At 43.0% G+C, this 20,353-nt stretch overlaps 1 protein-coding gene across 3 annotated transcripts in view; it reads right to left on the bottom strand.

Annotated features, from left to right (window-relative positions):
• ADAMTS17 (ADAM metallopeptidase with thrombospondin type 1 motif 17) overlaps window positions 1-20,353 on the bottom strand; it is a 207,083-nt gene that overhangs the window by 76,970 nt on the left and 109,760 nt on the right. For all 3 annotated transcript variants that reach the window (XM_061595291.1, XM_061595290.1, XM_061595289.1), the window contains exons 9-12: window positions 13,063-13,203; window positions 11,163-11,313; window positions 2,757-2,858; window positions 1,724-1,869 (exon numbers count right to left, since the gene is read on the bottom strand). In XM_061595291.1, coding sequence (XP_061451275.1) covers window positions 1,724-1,869; window positions 2,757-2,858; window positions 11,163-11,313; window positions 13,063-13,203 — 540 coding nt within the window. The remainder of the gene's footprint in view (window positions 1-1,723; window positions 1,870-2,756; window positions 2,859-11,162; window positions 11,314-13,062; window positions 13,204-20,353) is intronic.

A 20,353-nucleotide genomic window follows, 5' to 3' on the forward strand; every position in this document is an offset into this window, starting at 1 on the left:
ACTAGACGGGCCACTAGCCTGATCCAGCAGGCTCTTCTTACGTTCTTAGGAATTGTGACAGCAGGGACCCCTTCTGAACCAAAGTAAGACACTTTTCAGTTTAGCGAGATGCTACGTATTTGTAAATTTGCTTAAGTGTCCACAGTATCTTTGCCATTTTTGTATGTTATGTTCACTAATACAAGCATTTATATGCACACTTTATCGCAATATATCCATTTTTGTACACATTATGTGACTGGCGAGCTGCACTGCAAAATTTGGATAAGTGTGAATTTTGAAGGATAGACGAGTTTCAGTTCACATATTGTTTCGGAAAATGCACATTTAGTACATTTGCTTACTGGGCTCCTTCTGGGACAAAGGTCGGGATAGAATGCACACTGAATTAAATTTCTTCCCCATCTCTACATCTCAAGTGTCAACCTGGCAGGGAACATTGCCATCATTAATGAATTCCCCAAACAAGATATTTTTAAAATCCTCATTCAATAGATTTGGACAGCAAATTAACCAGCTGCAGAAGAACAAGGAATGCAGACAGTGAATATAGAGAAAGTGAAACAGGATCACTTATGAGCCAAGAACTTACATGAGTAAAAGAATGTGAAAAATCAGCGCAAAAATCTGGTGCATTACAGAAAAAGGCACTGGAAAGATTTAGTGTTACTGAGGTTGAACACTAGATTCCTTGTCTGCTTAAGCAGTTCTTGTTGTCCCAGGATATCCACATATCATGTACCATCTAGGCAACTGTAGATGAGATCAGCACACTGCATGATAATGTCTGTGATTTTTCATAACATCAAGCCTTGAGCCCTGGGGACCTGAGTGATGCGGGCTGGGGAGTTAGCTTATCCACAAAACAACAACCTCCAGCCAAAGGAGGAAACTGCAAGGAAAAACCAGACGGAGCTACAGGGAAGCCTCCCAAAGTCATGGCTGCATCTTTTGTCCTCTTTCAGAACCTACTTTATTTATTTATCCCACCTGCCTTCTGTGAAACTCAAAGAAGCATACATGGGTTCTCCAGGACCAGCAGGCCTCCTTCCAAGGCATTGCCCAGCTCTGCTTTGGTTCAGAAAAGTGACTTCATTAGTAAGGGAAGGCCATAGCTCAGTGGTAGAGCATCTGCTTTGCATGCAGAAGGTCCCAGGTTCAAGCCCCGGCATCTCCAGGTAGGGCTGGAAGAGAACCCTGCCTGAAACCCTGGAGAACCACTGCCACTCAGGGTAGACAATACTGAGTAAGGTGCACTAACCATCTGCCTCAGCATAAGCAGGGCTGGTGCCAGGCCTGACTGGGGCCCCTAGGCACCAGCCTACTTGGGCCTGCAGTGCTATTCACCCCAACACCCCCTCCCAATTCAGGTGATGCGGGGCTTATATAGGTCCGCCTGCCCCACCTATCTCTAATGTCAGTGTACATGCCCCACATGCTATGCACACATGCCTGCCATCACCTAATATGGGGGTGTGTGTTAACCCCGTGGGGATGCCCCCTCCACCATCTTGGGCGATGGAAGGAATGCATGCGCACTGCACAGGGTGTGCCCACTGATGAGCTAATGCAACAGTTAAGTGAGGCAGCGTCAGGTCATATGACCTGATGCTGGGGGCACAACCTGGAGGCGCAGTGGTGCTGGGCCTGAGCATAAGGCAGCTTTCTATGTTCCATGAGATGCCCTCAGGCTTCAATGTCTCCTTGGAAGGAGTCAACTTACGGTGGATTGTCACATTTGCGTTGTCTGAATCTGGCACCGGTCCCACAAGTCCTGCTGCACATGCTCCACTGCCCCCACATGCTCCAGTCTCCATCTACATGTTCGGGGATGGGAGTTTTGCTGACACACTCTCCTGTTCGGCACCACTGGAACATAAGGGGCAGAGGTCAGAAGAACAGCATGGCCAATGACTTTGACACCGCATGTGCTCGAGACCCAAGAAACAGGCAGGAAAATGGCTACAAGGATGCAACTACGCACAAGTGGAAGCACTTGTAGAGCCAGAATAAAGAGAATTTTGTTTATTTACTACATTTATATCCCACCTTTCCTCCAAGGAGCTCAAGGTGACATACGTGCCCCTGCCTGCATTTTATCCTGACAACAATCCTATGAGGTGGGTTAGGCTAAGAGACAGAGACTTGGCCCAAAGTCACACAGTGAGTTTCATGGCTGAGTGAGGATTTGAACCTCATCTCTCAGGTTCTGGTCCAGCACTCTAACCACTACATCACACTTTGCTAGCTATGGTTGAGCACAACGACAACAAAAAGAGATTAAAGCTGTGCTTTGTAAGGATAGTGGAAACTGGATGCCTGGACTGACCCCTACAGAGAATGGTAAAAGATACGGATCTTTAATCGTGCTGAGCTTCTGAGTCCAGACGGCAGTAGCTGGCCAGCAGCTCATGTCTCTGATATTTTCTTCCTCCATCAGCATTATCCAATGGCTAAATTCTCTCTCTCTCTCTCTCTCTCTCTCTCTCTCTCTCTCTCTCTCTCTCCCTCCCTCCCTCCCTCCCTTCCTTGCTTTGCAAAGAAAGAAAGAAAGAAAGAAAGAAAGAAAGAAAGAAAGAAAGAAAGAAAGAAAGAAAGAAAGAAAGAAAGAAAGAAAGAAAGAAAGAAAGAAAGAAAGAAAGAAAGAAAGAAAGAAAGAAAGAAAGAAAGAAAGAAAGAAAGATTGTTATTAGGCAGCATATACTGTAAATGCAGTAAATAAACACCAGGCCTGGAGCCACACTGTTTGGGGTTACCTTGTCTGCTCCACATTCTGTGCCATCCAGAGGAGGGTCCAGTTTGGTTTTGCAAGATGCATCTCCTTCCACAAGGCACCAGAGACCGGCGCACATCAAATGCTGCCAACACAAAGGTAAAGGAGTTATTTGGTTAGGGGACACGGGCAAAGGTTTGTTGAGTTTCTCTCAGAGGCATCTCGTTGGCTTCTTTCTCAACACGGTTATATTTTCAAAGAAGAAATCAGCATTAAACAACCAGTAGAGAATCAGTGCTTATTCTTGAACTGAGGGAGGGAGAGTGGAAGTACACGTTCTGTTTCTACCAGTTTCCCCTCCTCTCATTCCCATCCTCCTTCTCCAAAGCAACCAAGTCCCACGCCTGTGGTCAACAATCTAGCTGCTTATTTGAAGCCAATACGGAAGCTTCAGCCTTTCTCATCTGTGCACTCTCTCTGCCCATTCTCTTTCTCTCCTTCCTCACTGCCCTTATTTACGTGGACTATTTCTGTGCTTCAGCTGAAATGCCTCCTGGGGTGGTTTCCAATGAAATCAGTACAACAACATAGAAAAAGACAGTCACCATCTCCCTTTGCACTACTCCTTTCACCAGTATTCCTTCCCTAGCCCTCCTCCCCTCCCCTTCACCACTACACTCCCTGCCCCTTTAGCCCCTCTGCCATCAAGGAATGTAGTCATCTAGGGTTGCGGGGGGTCATAGACTCGTCACTTTTTTGGGACCAGGGCCGCAGCCAAGTTTCCAATGTAGGAGCCGATCAGCATGAAAGAAGGGAGCTTGTTAGCCAATGAGACGAGTCCTTGTCCTTTCATGCTGACTGGAGCCAATCAGGTGAAAGGAGATGAGTCAGCCACTGAGAAGACTCTTCTCAGTAGCTAACACACAGCCTCCTTTTTTGTGCTGATTGACTCCTAGGGACGTCTGTTGTAGTGGAGTGTGGACTCGCAAGATGACAAGGACAGCAAGAGAGGTGAGGGAAAGGGGGCATGGCTATGACAGGGGCGTGGCATGACTATCATGAAGGGACCCTGCACTTCTGAATTTGCCATTACGCTACTGCTGCCATCATCATCTTTCCTAAGCCCTCTGCCTTTTCTGTCCTCTTATCCTTTTTTGGCCTGCTTCTGCTTGGCATGTGTGGATAGGTGTTGCAAGAGAGTCCTCTGGAGCCCTTTTGAAGCATTCACCTGAGCCCACTTAAGCTTAACATGTGGAGAGGGGCCAGAGGGGCACCCACACCCTGCCTCCGACATCCCCGGGTCACATGCTTAGTACAAAGGTCTGAAGAGGCTTTCAAAGTATGTTTGACCAGATGCACTTAAAAACCTCCTTGTGATTGGGAAACCAGTCTTATCAGGATATTTCTAAGAATGCCTGAAGAGGAGCCTGCACACTTTGGAACATTTAGGGTGGGGCTCGAGATGGGAGAGAAATTCAATTCAGTTTGCATTTACAGGTGAATATATCCAGTTCACTTTTTCTGAAACAATATGAGAACTGAAAAGTAGCCATCCTCCAAAAGTCATACTTATCTGAAGTTTGCAATGCAGTTCTCCAACAAAACAATGTTTACAAAAATGCATACATAAGGGGGAAGAGTGTATAAAATATATGAATATGTTAGTGAAAAGAACATACAAAATGCATTGTATCAGGAGAAATCGCTTGCAAATATGTGTACATTAGTCAAAACTGCATACACGGATGTGTTTATGAGCTGAAGAATTTTCATAATGATTTTTTTTAAAATTAATGAATGATCAGGACAGAAGAAACAGGCCTAGTACCACAGGAGGTAAGTAAAAATGTACTGCCTTCAAGTCAATTCCGACTTATGACGACCCTATGAACGGGGTTTTCGTGAGGCTGAGAGGCAGTGACTGGCCCAAGGTCACCCAGTGAGCTTCATGGCTATGTGGGGATTCGAACCCTGGTCTCCCAGGTGGTAGTCCAACACCTTAATCACTACATCACACTGGGTCTCTATGGCTGGAGAATTGCATCATAAAACTTGGCAAACTGCAAATTTGGAAGGACAGCTGTGTTTCAGTTTGTATATTGGTTTGAACAGTGTGAATTAGGTACATAGGAACATAGAATGTTGCCTTATACTGAGTCAAACCATTGGTCCATCTAGCTCAGTATTGTCTTCACTGATTGGCAGTGGTTCTCCGGGGCTTCGAGACTGGGGTCTTTCCTAACCCTACCAGGAGATGCCATGGATTGAACCTGGGACCTGCTGTATGCAAAGCAAGTGATCTACCACTGAGCTATAGCCCTTCCCCCAAGGTAGCTTCTCATTCAAATGCAAACAAAATCAATTTTCTCCTCCATCCTGAAGTATGCCTGAAGAGGAACCTGTATACCCTCCCACTGAACCTGACTAAGGACAATTTCGGATGGCCTCCAAGCAGCAACTGGGAGCTCATGTTTAATGACAATGCACAACCAAAGTAGTTCTGCTTTTGTTAAGGTTGGGGATTAAAAAGAAACCCTGCAAAGCTTTTTTTTTAACTTCACAATGTGTCTAATTGCTGTCCTTGTGTTTTATGTTTTTCATAAGTTGGGGTATTAAAAAGGACAACTTTGCTGTTTTATATCAAGCCTAAGTGTTCGCTTTCACTGCTTCTGTACAAGACTTTCCCCTTACTAGAAAATGTTTTTCCATTTTTTATTATTATTATTTTAAATAAAAATTGTATTACCACTCATTTTACACTCACTGGAATGTCTCAGAAAATGTTTGCATGGGTTTTAATTTGGCTGATTGTCAAAAAACACTCTGGCTTACCCAGAAAACTAGAGAGTCAGCAATAAATAAATAAATAAGCAAGCAAGCAAGCATTCCGGCTTAAGAAAAAAAGGTAAAAAGAGAAGGGAACAAACTTTAAATATAATTGTAAAATACAATGCTGGAATCAAAGAATATCAAAATAAAAAGTCTTTTTTTTTAAAAAAAAAAGATGGCTATAAATAAGCAAAAAATCTGAGAGACTGAAGGTTTTAGACAGGGATCATTCCTAATAGGACAGGGAGATGCCAGGGATCGAAACTGAGACCGTCTCCATGCAAGGCAGATGCTCTACCACAAAGCTACAGCCCGTTCCCTTAGCTGCCAAGGACTTCCAGGCTTTCCTGGAGCTACAGCTTGAAAACTAGAGTTTGCTGTATTCCATTTAGTGAGCATTTGCAGTATTCACATACCAATAATCATGTGCCCACACACATCCTGCTTAACTTACACTTCTGAAGAACGACAAGGTCAAAGTGCATTGTAGCAAGCTCTTTAATGAGATGCTATAAATCTTGGGGGGGAGGGAACCAGCTAGAGCTGGGATAAAGGGGCTCATCTTTTTGCCATTACACTGAAATATGAAGACGAGAGAGAGCCAGAGCAATGTAGCAAATTCCTTTTTTAAAAAACAAAAAAACTACATAGATATAAAACATTCTGCTCCAATCATCCAGTTTACACTGGATACAGAACAGAGGTGAATAATGTGGGGCACATACAAGATCTATGAGCTGCTATTTTCCTTTCAAACAATTGCCTTGGCATGAGAGAAGGCACAAATCCAGTTTAAGTTTTTCCCCCCAATGATGCCCATTTTAAAAAGTTTGGCCTTGTAAATCCAACAGCTGGTATTACCACCCGCAGTACAGGATGACTTTCCCCCCCCGCAGTAGATTTGGTTTTTACTCTTACTCAGCCTTCAAAACAAAAATGGTATCCCAGAATCCTCTTTGTAAGACAAATAGGGCACTATTATTTACCACTCCCTCTCTTTTTGGGTGTCACATAGTACAGGAAATATCATGAGACAAATGGTAGCTTCCAAAGGTAGAGAAGCCCTAACTAGAGATTCAGGAAGGCATTGCTGTCCGTTCCACCCTGTATTTGTCGCATGCAGCGCTGTTTCCATTCTCCTACAGTTCGTCTTCTGCCCCAAACTACATTATTTGTTTTGCAGGCCTCTGTGGTGAAATTGGGTAACTTCTATAATTTACATAATTAACTATGAGAGAAACAGAGAGATTTATCAACATGCACATTTCAGTGTTTTATCAATATGCATGTGCACACAGATGTAAACAAAGTGAAAGCTGTGGCAAATTGTGCTTTCTCCAATTTCAGAAATTCTCCCAATTAAAGTGGAATTTTGAAGGAGCTGAGAGTAGGGCAGAGTGAACCCCTGGGACATTAAATGGAACAGAATAGGAGAAAACATTCTGCTCATCTCTGTTCTCAGGTGGGGGTCTCTCCTAGGCCTGCTCCCAGCTCAGAGGCTCTGCTCTGACTCTCTGGTAAGAACTATTAGTCTGATGGGCACCTGGCACAGGGCCTTTTGCAAGGTAGCCCCACAGCTTTGCAACTCCATCACTAGGGAGGTACATATGGCCTCTTTGTTGCTGGGTTTTAACAGAGCCTTGGGAAACGTTTTTATTCCAGTTGTTTAACTAAATTGCTGTGCTGAGAATTTTTAACTGCTGTAGTTTTTTATTTTAATTCTGAAAATGTATTGTTTGTGTTTTGTTGCGGTTTGATGTTTTATATAGTTCTGTATTTTTCTAGAAGCCACACTGCAATGGCAGCGCACTCTGAAAAGTAGGATAGAAATTCACTGAATTAATAAAAACACTGCTTGGAGATTTTAAAATATTAAGCAGTATATAAATGTTTTACATAAATAAATAAGTAATACTGTTTTAACAGGAGATGCCCAGGACTGAACTTGGGATCTTACAAATGCAAAGCATGTATTCTACCTCTCTTCTGGCTCGTGGCCAACAGGTGTAAAAGCCCAGAGAGGTGATACTCAGTTCTGACATATATATTCTGAGATCATCTGAAGAAATATGAACCAGCATAACTTTTCTTTTACTGAATGTGATCGTTTTAATTCTTTTTAAAAACACACACATCAAGTCACAACAAAACTGAGCAGGGCTGATTTGTTCAAAGTTGCTTCCTTTTTGTAATAAATATTTATTGTGAAATGTTTATTGCATTTATGTTTTGTTTTTAATATATCATTTTATTGTACAAAAATATTACATCATCACTGGCTAAAAGAATAGCTTGCCAATATTGTCTGCAACTTGCCCCAACTTCTACTCTTCCCTCACTCTCCTTATTTCTTGTAGATATTTTAGAGGATAGAATACTAACCCTAAAGACATCTACTTCGAAAGCAGTTGCATTCCAACATAACTTATTTCCAAATAAGTCCACTGAGGATCACAGCCTTAAGGGTCACATTCATGGTTGAACAAGGAAGTCCCAGTTTATAGTAGGGACGACATCTGTTGGCCGATACTATTTCGAAAGCATCTGCTACTTTTACTGGTCCAATTTTTCCTCTCCCCCAAAATATTGATATTTCTATTGATAAAGGAAAAGAAAGTGGCTTTACCACCTCCTCTGCTGTGGCTGAGGCGGGTCAGTTTTCAAGTTAGCAAGCAGGGACTGCCTGTTTTCCTTTTGGAAAGGAAAGAGAAAAGCACCTTTCAGTGGGCCCCCAACTCCAACCTCCTCCTTTCAAGCCCCAAGTCCTTAATGTGAACGAGACTTGGCTTGCTCGCTTCCACATAGATCTATCTTGGGTTATTCAAGTGGAGGGGGATGACATTTTGAGAGAGAGAGAGAGAGAGAGCTGTACTGTTGTGCTGTACTGTGAGTAAAATCAATAAAAGAACAATATATTTGAGGAAATATTCAAGGGGAAAAAATCCAGTGTCAAGGGAAAGCCACTGAAGTTCAGAACAAACAGGATTGCTCTGCAAACATAGAGAATATGCACCATTGAAAAATCCAGTGCTAAATCCAGCGGAATTCAGCAGAATTCTCACCTGGTTTATAGACACACTCAGTGGCCTCACGTACAAAAATACTATGGGCCAAACTAGATGTGATGCTAAACTTGCAGTTTTTTAAAAAAGAAATGTTATTAGCCACTAGCCATTAATAGAGTGGGGATTTTAAAAAAAAATCATGTGGGGAAGAGGGGTTAACGCTTTCCTCCTTGTTGCTGACCTGACACTGCCACTCTCCCATCAGATGCTGTGGGGGAAAGGATTTTGGCAAGGGCAAAAGGGTTAACCTCTTTTAGAGATAGAAGGATCTGTCAATTTTGGTTCTCATTTTTCCAGTCTGAAATTCAGTTCTCCCGGTTTCTGCAGCAATTTGTGATTTTTTTTTTAAATCCTCATGCAATGTGTAATTTAAAAAAAAAAAATCCTCATGAAAATCTTCAGCATTTCAGTGCAAGTTTCTCCTAATAAACACATTTTTGTCTGCAGTTTTGACTAATGCACACATTTCTGCAGCAATTCCTCATAAAGCATTTTTCCATGTTATTTTCACTAATTTTATTCATTTTTATACATATTGGTCGGCTGGAGAACTGCATCGTAAAATTCTGGTAAGTGTGAATTTTGAAGGATGGCTGAGTGTCGGTTTCTCATATGGTTTGGAAAGCAGGAAGTTGATAAATTCTGCTTTAAATGTGAACTGAATCGGATTTCTCCCCTATCTCATACCTCTTGCCACGTGGTACAGCCTAGCAAACATTTTCCCGAATATGACTTTTATTTATTCATTCATTTTATTAAATTTGTAGCCTGCCCTTCATCTTGAAGGAGCTCAGGGCAGCAAACACATCAGATTTAAAAAATACAATAAATATAAAACAACATATCTAACAGCAACAAAAAAAACCCTCAACACGTTATGATTATTATCATTATTATTTTAAAATTTTATTCTGCCATTCCGCCCGAAGATGCCCAGGGTGGTGTCATATCTAGTCATATCTTAAATGTCAGACTCAACCTCTTCACCCATGTGGGAATAATAACAATGATCTATCTAGTTATAACATTTGTTGAATTATTTTATTTATTATTACATTTATATCCCACCTTTCCTCCAAGGAGAGCAAAGTGGCATACAAACCTGGCTCTCCCCTTCCTGATTTTATCCTCACAACAGCCCTGTGAGGTAAGTTAGGCTGAGAGACTGCGACTGGCCCAAGGTCACCTAGTTAGCTTCACGGCCAAGTGGGGATTTGAATCCTGGTCTCCCAGGTCCCAGTCCGACACTCTAAGCACTACACCATGTTGGCTTTTATTTATTATTGTAGACGAAGCTCTTCGAACACTCACGTACTGCTACAGAGACCTACAGTTCATCAACGAGAAGATCAGTGAAGGCTTCTGTGAAACACAGCTTATCCGCCATTACTAATTGTCTGCAATGCACGCTATAGGATACTCCCCTATAGGGAATCTGTGCAATTCTCAAGGGTTCCAGTGCTGACGTACAGGGGCTCCTCAGCAGAGGAAACAGCAGGGAATGGATTCCCTGAAGGAAGAAAATTGGAAAACGATTGCACTCTGCCAAGCAGCAAAATCCTGTATAGGCCTTAAGCCAAGGAAAGCGAACTAGTTTCTCAAAGGAAAAGTTGTTGAGAATATCCTTTCTTTTTAACAGCTCTTTCTGGGATGGTCTTTAAAGATATACACATTCAGAACTTCTCTCAATAACAGTGAGCTTGGTGGTCCACATTCCCTGCAAAACACTCGTTCACAAGATTTTAAAAATATTTTTGTGCTCATTGTCCTCATGTTGCATTAGCTGCCTTCCAGATCCAGAATAAATAAAACTGAATAGTTAAGGATTGAAGTTTAGTTCCCTCTGCTATAGCACACAGTCAAAGATTTTATTAATTTGGCGCATCTCATTTATGCAGCACTGAAAAATATAAATTGTTCTTATTTTACGTTTTTTATCAGATTTCAAGTTTCTGGTTTATTATTATTATTTTTTATTAAGGGAAAGGGGAGAGGGGGAACATATACTGAAACAATTACCTCCCTAAAGAAATAGCAGAGTTGTGAATTACTCTCACTATTCTGAGTGCGACCTCTAGAGGAGGAATGGCTAGCTTCTGTATTCTGAAGAGCCACTCTGTTTTCCAGATAGCCATCTGGGGGGCAGAATCTAGGTACTCCTGGATCCATCTTTGTCGCTAGAGACCCAGGTGACCTCAGTGGCTAGGAATGCCTTTTATCAGCTTCAGCTGGTAAGACAGCTGTGACTGTTTCTGGACCAGAATAGCCTGACCACTGTTGTCCACGCAGTGGTAACCTCCCAGCTGGATTACTGTAATGTGTTCTATGTGGGGCTGCCCTTGAGATTGGTCATATGCACATTTTGCCCTAGTATATGCATTTTTGTTTGCTGGTGAACTGCATTGCAAAATCCAGAAATTTCAATGGATGGTTGTGTTTCAGTACTTGTACTGATTTGGGAAATGCAAATTAACAAGGTTCACCTTTAAATGAGATCTGAATCAAATTTCTCCCACGTCCCTACTCCCTGGTCTATGTCGCAATGGGACCCTTACTTCCATATTCTTGCAGAAAGTTGCATTGGTTCCAAAGAGGATCTGGCACTGCTCATCTGCACTGTAATGCATTCCTGGAAGTTTGTAAGGAAGTCGCACGGCATACTGGCTCCGTGGATCCGTTACCAGCAAACAGGTGCTAACTTTTGATCTGAAGAGATAAAACATTTTTCAGGGAATTATGTAAATGTCACTCTTATTTCATCAAACGAATGTATTTTCACAATATAATGGACTTCCAATTTAACAACTCTTTCAAAACATGCCTCCCAAGAGTGAACTACTATGTATACTTTCTATTTGTCTTTTGATTTAAAGCTTGATATTAAACTGTGTTATGCATTTAATCTGTAAAATGTATTCAGCACTGTTGTGGCCCAAAATGGGGGCTCAAGGCAGCTTGCAGTAAAAATCTGTAATAAAAATTAAAAGCATCAACGTCAACATAAAACATATCCCACCCTGGGTTCCTACCGGAAGGAGGGGCGGGATATAAAGCTAATAAATAAATAAATAAATACATACATACATACATACAAAAACAAAAATCAAATACCAGAGACACATGACAAAACATGCTGGCTTCAATCCCAAAAGTTAACCGTGAAATTAACATTCTGTTGGATTATGGATTAGCGAATTGTAATGGAGTTGCAAGAAAGACAAAACTACTTATCACCTTCTAAAGAAATTCTGGTAAAAACTGGGTCTAGTTCCACAGGGACAAAACCTTAAACCTGCCCTAAATTCAGTGCTGGGTAGAAATTGTCAGCAACTCTAAGAGTCCAACTAAACATGATAGTAAACACATGGCTGGTACTATACATGTCAGTTATGGTTGGTATTCAACTAAATTTTACTCAGAGTAGAGCCATTGAAGTGAAAGAACCTAAAACTTCAATGAGTCTACTCTGAGTAGGACCAGCATCTGCTACAGCCCATGTGTTTCGCTCCACCCTCCCTCTCCAAAACATCTAGTAGAAAACTTATTTCATGTTGTGAGATCACATTCTGCATTTCCCCACCTCTGCTCCACAGATGGGCAAATATCTCTTTAACATAACATAACATAACATAACATAACATAACATAACATAACATAATATAATATAATATAATGCATTATTATTAATAATAATAATACATTAGATTAGATTAGATTTATATCCTGCCCTACCTCCCATTTTCATTGACATATGTATTTTCATGCACATTTTACCTTGCTATATCAATTTTTGTTCACATTACTTGGCTGAAGAACTGCATTGCACAATTCGGAGAAGTGCACATTTCATAGGATGGCTGTGTTATGCTTCACACATTGTTTCGGAAAGCACAATTAGGCAAATTTGCCTTTAAATGCTAACTCAAGAGAATTTATCCCCCACCCCTAACTCCATGCCCTTGGTTGCCAGCACTGAGAACTGGGGAAATGCATAATTTTGTGACGTCATGACACAAGATGAATTATCTACTAGAAGTAATGGAAGGGACAGTGAGTTAGACCCATGGTATCTCTCATGCCGAGTTTGGCGTAAAGAAGAGAGCTGATCACCCAAGAACTCATATTCCTCTTTCTTTTCATAAGGATGTTGCTAAGGCAAAGAACTGGACATTTCCTACAAACAGACATATTCTATTGTCACAAAATGCTGGCAGGGTTTGATCTGTAAAGGACAGCAAAACTAGGATTCTTGTCAAGAAGCTGTCAAGGTGCTGAAATGTGGGTACCATAATGTTTCTGGTCTCCTGCCAGCAATGTCAGCAAAGCCTGAGATGAAAAAGGAGACACTCTCCACCTTCCGGCACCCACCATTGAAAATCGCTCATCATTTCAGCTGAGAAGACAAGAGACTGGTGTCTTGTGGTTCAAAGGCTTTGCTGCCTACAGTGTTCTTACTTGAGAAACTTTTCAAGGTCATCCCGACTGCAGGTAGACCAGGATAAGTCACTGGGGTTCCTCCCCTTCACCCATTCTCCAGACATGATGTGAGATCTTCCTGCACAGGATGAGTGGTCGTCATCATGGCTCATCCCCATGCTGTTGGAGAAGAAAAAGAAATCGTTAAACCAATACTCTGGAAGGGACATTTCCAGTGGGAGTTGGAGCTTCTTAATCTCAATTTCAAGAAAGAGCAAGATACTGTTTATTCCTAGGAGATGATCTGTGGCATTGGAAAGGACCTTCTGAGTCAGATAATCCACGCTGCTGCTACATTAGGATCTTGTAAGCAGCTTTACATGCTGGCGTGACATCGCTCTAGGAGTGCAGACTGAAAACAGGAATGGGCACTACTGTCTTCCCAGATGTCTTTTAATTATTTGATTTTTGTATGCTGCAACTTTCAGCCAGTAGCATCTGGTATGTTGGGGCAGAGCTGTGAGCCTGTCCTCCCAACATCAGCATTGCTGCAGTTGACCTGGATAGGGTAGAACAGGATGGCTCTACAGATGCACCACAGGAGCCAATCTGCTGCTCCCACTGGTACATCTGTGCAGCCATACCGTCACCCTGCCCCATCCAAATTCCATTCAGGTAAGCTGTAGCAATGCTCATATTGGGAGTGTGGCTCCACTCCACTACAACTGCCACTACTGCCTTCAGCACAAATGCTCCCAAGGCAGCTAACAACCGGTTAAAGACAATACAATAAAAGATCGGTTTTAAAAAATCAGAAACAACATCACAGCAAGTAAAAGAATTGCTCAATAAAGAAAACATACAGTGGGCTAAAACAACTAAAGATCTTTAGTTGTTCTAAAACTAAAAAGCCTGGGAGAATAAAAGGGGTTTTGACTGGCGCCACAAAGTTGACATGGGTCACATTTGCACGATCCATTGAAAGCATTCGGATACCACTTCAAGAGTGATGGCTTCCCCCAAAGAATCCTGGGAACTGTAGTTTGTTCAGGGTCTCCTAACAACTCTCAGCTCCCTTAACAAACTACAGCTCCCAGGATTCTTTGGGGGAAGCCACCACTGCTGTTAAAGGCGCATAAGAGTGTTTTAAATTTATGGAGTGGATGTGAGCATGGGTGCCAAGCAAGCCTCCCTCCCCATGGAGGACTACTCCTCAGCAGTTGATTGGTTCCCCCTCATTTGGCCTAGCTATAAATGCTTCCAGGTCATGCCCGAGTATTTTTCCTGGGCTAAATCTTGCCTGTTTGGCTCCTTGATATTGTTGAAGTACCTCTGCCTGATCCCCTCAGCTTGCCTGCTTTTCAGTATCATAACATAAGAAGAGCCTGTCGGTTCAGCCCAGTGACCCACCTAATCCAGCATCCTGCTCTCACAGTGGACAACCAGATGCCCATGACAGGCCTGAAAGCAGGACCTCAGTGCAGCAACACTCTCTCCTCCTGCAGTTTCCAGCAGAACTGTAATGGCTAGTGCCCATTTGGACTGGGACGGTGGAAAGCAGGGGAATCAAGAGCAGGTGGAGCCAGACCCAACGATAGGGAGAGCCAATCAACTCTAGTGTTGTCCCCAACCCCTTCCTTGATAAGACTGAGGAGGAGGCAGCTGACAGGCAATGCAACCCCCTGGACTGGTTTTAAGTAAGAAGGCAGGCAGGTGAGGGTAGACTGAGGTTAGTGGGGCATGCTCCATTTGCCCTAGTGGGCCAGATTCTACTGCAGCCGTTCCCAACCAGTGTGCCTCCAGATGTTGTTGGACCACAACTCCCATCAGCCTCAGCTAGCATTGCCAATGGTCAGGAAGATGGGAGTTGTAGTCCAACAACATCTGGAGGCACACTGGTTGGAAAAGGCTGTTCTGATTCAGAAGCATATTGTCTCTGATGGTGGAGGTCAGGATATAGCCATCAAAGTTAGCAGCCATTATCCTCCATAGCCTTATCCACCATGAATTTGTCTAATCCTCTTTTAAAGCCATCCAGGTTGGTAGCCATCACTGCATCTTGTTGACTGCCTCATCATTTCAGCTCCCTTAAGTCAAGACTTCAGAGTTCAAATCCTGACTTACAGTCAGCGCTGCCTCTGGATTGAGCCTCTCAGGGAACTATCACAACCTTGGCTCTGGTCCCAATCCTGGCAAGAGCTTAACCTTCAGCTCTTCATGTGCTCAGCCAAAACCAGAAAAATATATGCCACTGTGTGTTCCTTTAGCAGACACAAGAATCTAGCTGTTTTCAGGGCTCCACGCACACAGTAATGTCACTCAAATCAGTAAACCAAGGCACAGAACTGAGGGTTGCTCTCTGTCATTGCTAGCTTAATGGAAAGGAATCTTTCCATTTCAGCCAGGTAAGTAGCTCTACACAGGGTACAAGGCTAATACCAGGCAATCATAAGATACAATGGGAGAGAGAACACAGAAGCCAACAGCCTCAAATGGTGTCTTTGTGTAAAGGCCTGGACACAATGCCAGCCCTGTGCTAATGAAAGTGCCAGATTTAGATGCAATAATTAGCTGTAAAACCGCCTTCAAAAGCTTGGACAGATGCATTCACATGAAGCTCATTTACATAGATGGGAAAGGAAAACTTGTACAATAACAACAAAACTAGACAGTGAAAGTAAGAATCTTTGGCTGTTTTTTTTTTTTTTTAAAATCTTTACAACCCATTCTTTCTTCCATGGAGTTCAGGGTAGTGTAAATGGGATTATTCCATTTCATCCTCACAACACGTGAGTTATGAGCAGAGATGGGCTAAAATTTCAGTAAAACAGGAATTAAAACTGGACTCCTGGATAGTTTGAAGGTCTGAGAGCTAATTTGGACTGTTCTGATTGTTGTGAACTTCCAGCAGTTTTTCAAGACACTGGATTGTTTTCCAGGTGAAACTGACTAGGATAGTTGGTTATGCTATGGTGAAATTTACTATCTTGCAGTTTGCTTTGCTAATGGAGGTGGTAATGGCTGCTTTTAGCCTGCCTGCTCCAGTAGGGGAGGGTTTGTGTGTGTGTGTGTGTGTGTGTGTGTGTGAGAGAGAGAGAGAGAGAGAGAGAGAGAGAGAGAGGGGCAGCTGCTGTTTGTGACTCCCTCTGTTCCTCTTGCCGGCTTCATACACACATCTTCTCTTCCAACTCACAGTGGTGGGTGACAGAAGGATGCTCTCTTTGTCTCCTGCATTCTCTCTCTCTCTCCTTTTTGTCTATTCTGTGTAAGCTGGGGAGCGGCAGTGCCTCTGTGTGTGCGTGTGTCTCTGTGTGTGTTGCTTTCCTTCTTTGCAATCATAAAGGAGAAAGATTGGGCTGCATGTAAACACCATCTGTAAACAGATCCCCGAAAAAAGAGATCTTCTTTGTGTGGAAGATGGAGAGGATGCTTGCTTCCTGCATTGCACTGATTTAAGGATCACTGCCAAAGTCTGCATTGTTCCATAGCTGGCAAGAGTCTCACTTGCTCACTGTCCTCATAATCACCGGCTTCCACTCTTCCCCTCCCCCTTACTGGAGAGCATCTCTGCTCATCTCCACAGCTCTGCTGTACCCTCTTCTAGGGGACTGAAGGATGATATCAATATCAAAATTTTCAAAAGGGGGAGGAATGGACCAATAACAGCAAAAAAAATGTGAAAAATAATAATGACAATAGCACAGAACAGAGCCTCTTGGCCAGTTCAGCGAATGCAATTGAACTGCATTAACTTGCAGGTCCCAATCCCAATTGCGAGTAAGGTCACACTGAGAGATAGTAGCTGGCCTAAGGTCATCCAGTGAACTCCTAGCCAAGCAGCAATTCGAACCCAAATCTCTCCGGACTTAAGTCCATTAGGGATATAAGAAGACATCCTTTTCCATTCTGCCCTGTATTAGCCACATGCAACACTGTTTCCACTCCAGTGCAGTTTGTCTTACTGCCCAAAACTACATTATTTGCCTCACTGTCCACTGTGTTGCAATTACGTAACTTGCATACTTAATAACTTTACATAATTAATTATGTAAATTATGTAAGCTACGTGTTTCATTCCAATGCAAAGGGAACACAATGTAAATGGGAGAAAATGTAATCAGTTGCATGTCATTTGTGGGCTGAAAGCAACAGCAGCAGCAAATACCGATCTTATTCGCTGGATTGATTTCTGTTCCAGACATGGGACGAATAAGCGAACACCGGCAATTTCCACTCCCACTTCTATTTCTGTCAGAATTCTCTGGTCTCCTCTGCATGCCTGGAATGGAAGATGTTAGACTGGCGGGCACGCAGGACAGGGCCTTTTCAGCCATGGCCCCTAGGCTTTGGAATACTGTACCCCAAGAAGCCTGCTCTGCTCCCTCCCTGAAGGTGTTTCAGAGACTTCTGAAAACCTTCTTGTTCTGGACAGCCTTTTGGAGGGACTGAAGGTATAGCCTGGAACTGATTTTATTTTTCCCCTTTCTAGTTTTACCTTTTTAGTCCCCTTTTCATATCTCTCCCCTTAAACAACTGTATTTTATGTATTTTTATCTATTTTTGTGTGTGTTTTAATTTACCGTGTACAAGGGCATTGTGAGCTGCCCTGAGTGCCCCATTGTAGGGTAGAAAGGCAGGACAGAAGTATTTTAAATAAATAAAATAAATGTTAATGAAATTGTTCACTTGGTGGACAGCACTTCGCTTGGTAGGTTTGGGGTAGAGTAACAGCAGCCAATAACCACAGTGAAGGGGAAAGCAAGCAATTTATTTCTATTGAGAAGCAAAACTGCTTATTAATGACTGAATGACTGTGACTCAATAGGTGTGTTCCTGAACACACAACTGTGCTTTTTGATGCAGCAAAGGGCTCAGAACCTCACCTAACAATGCACTCTTGTGGCTGAGGTCATGTAATCCTTTCCTCAAATGAGCCTCATTTCAAAGGGAATTCTGGGAAAGTGGCTCCTCTGAGTCACTTACAAAGGCCTCTCTCTTCTGTTCATGCCCGAAAGGCTAAAGCAAGGGGGAGGGGAGGGTTGTTAGTAATTGCCTGTGAGCCTTGGGTTGGGATGGCTCTATTCAATGAGCATATGTAGTCCTGTGGCTACGCATGTCATTAAAAACAACATTAACTGATGCTAGGAGCAAGCGCTTCCTCCTTTAAAAGACAGGAGCGAATGAATAAATAAATAAATAAGGATTTCTCCATAAACAGAGCAAGTTTCCCACTCATCCTTTATTGGAATGATTCCAGAAATAACACACATTGAATAGCTTTCCAGAGATCCCAGGTCTGAACCTTTTTGGTATGATATACACCCATCCTTCTCTCCCTTTGGAAAAACTAGGCATCGATTTCTAGCCTTAGAAATTCCCATAGAGAATTTCCCTAAAATAGAATATATGGGTTGTGGGTTTTTTTTTTAAGGGGCTGTTAAGCAAAAGCCTAGGACAAGAATATCACAACGTCCCCTTAGCTGTCCATTCCTGTTCTTGCACATGCCTCTTCATAGTTGATCTGAACAGGATGGTTCAGTGGAGGCTGGTCTGTTGGGGCACTTGGGGCTGTGCCCCACCAACCTCAGTCTGCCCTTAGCCAGCTCCACCTGCCTGCCTTCTTACTTACAACCAGCCCAGGTGGCACTGCCTGTGAGCTTCTTCCTTTTTAGGGTCAGGGTTGTGCTTGTAGAACTCAGCAGGGAGAAAGAGGATACGGAGAAAACTCAAATTAGAAGGCTCTGTCTGTCATTGGCTCTGGTTCCACCAACTGTTGGTCTCCCTGCTTTCTCCCCTCCCAGACTCAATGGGCACCAGCTGCCACAGGGATGGGTAGCCAAATTAATGGAAAGTCAGCCATCTGCAGCTGCCAGAAAGTCTAGAGACGCTGGGCAAATGTCAGCGTTGTGACTGTGGGATCAAACAGATTGGGAAATCTGATTTAACATTCTTAATTCAGGTAGGCTTTACATTAAAAATGACACACACCCCATAGAGTTCACAGGACATGCGTGCTACACCACATACAGGCTGGTTCATAGGTGCATGCTCATCTTTTGTTGAGGTGCAAGTAGCCCCTGCAAATGAGCTGTCTCACAGATCAAGCACAGACATAGCTTCATTATATTTATTTCAACTAATTCACATTTGGGTGGGGAGGAGGGAGAAGCAAGGTTTGTATCCAGTGTTAGTCCCACTCAGAGTAGACCCAGTGAAGTTCACAATCATGGCTAACTTATGCCCATTAATTTTGATGGGTCTACTCTGAGTAGAGCTTAGATGGATGTGGCCTCAAGTTTCTAGCTCTTTTGGCAGTGCGGCAAAGCAGGAAAGTGTGCATGCTATCCTCTGATGAACGTAAAGAAGGGGGTTGAGCAGGATTTGTTAACCTATCCAGGCTTTAAACCTTCTGTGCAGAGCAACGCAGGAGCAGAGTACTCTGCAGAGTATCCATGTGCATCATGGCATGCACCAACTAGCTACGCCCCCAGCATCTGCATGAACAGTGTATGTGCCTGCAGGAAGACAGCCTTTGCACATGCAACAGTACATGTGAAGGCTTCCATGCAACCTGGAGCTCTGCACAATTGAGGTCCTAGGTTGCGTGGAACCCTTTGTGGGTAGTGGCGTATGCACAAACTCCTCCCAGTGCAGACATTCATGTCGTATGCATGGACCCCACTCCTCTTGCTCTGCATGGGAGTCATAGTGCCTCAATAGGACTCTAGTGGTCAAGAGGCTGGGCTTTAGTGCCCTATCTAACTCATCCTCCATACTGAGAACTATTTTTCCCCTTTCTATGCAAACCAACTACACGTACAAGATTTATTTAACTTATATAAATTGTCCCAGTCACGGCCCTGAGCTTTTCTTTGAACAGAACTTGGAATTGGTAAGCACACGTAAGGCTAGCTATTGCCCTAAGGGTTTGATCAAAACCCCTGTTAAAAATGGATGGGAACTTTCCCAGTGATTATGATGCAGCCGTTCTTCTTCATGAAAATTCGCAGTTACATAAGCAGTACTTCTTTGACCTATTAAAGCCATATCCACCCCCCACGGGTCATTGCAGATTTCCATCCAATGCCACAAGGCCATTTCCCCATCCCAGCAAAAAGATTATGGTGAGCTGTGTTGAAACATCTATTTATTTATTTTTGGCCAGCATGCCAAGAAAATTTGAAGCATCACCGAAGCTTCCTGAAGAGAAGGAGAAAAGAGATGTAGCTCCACCTATGACAACACATCCTGTGACAGATCCCGAAGCCAAGTATGATGCAAGTTGGAAGCCGCCTTTTCAATGCAGAGAACCCTGCATACTGTTATCACA

This window comes from Rhineura floridana, chromosome 14 (genome assembly GCF_030035675.1).
Source record: "Rhineura floridana isolate rRhiFlo1 chromosome 14, rRhiFlo1.hap2, whole genome shotgun sequence".
NCBI lineage: Eukaryota > Metazoa > Chordata > Lepidosauria > Squamata > Rhineuridae > Rhineura > Rhineura floridana.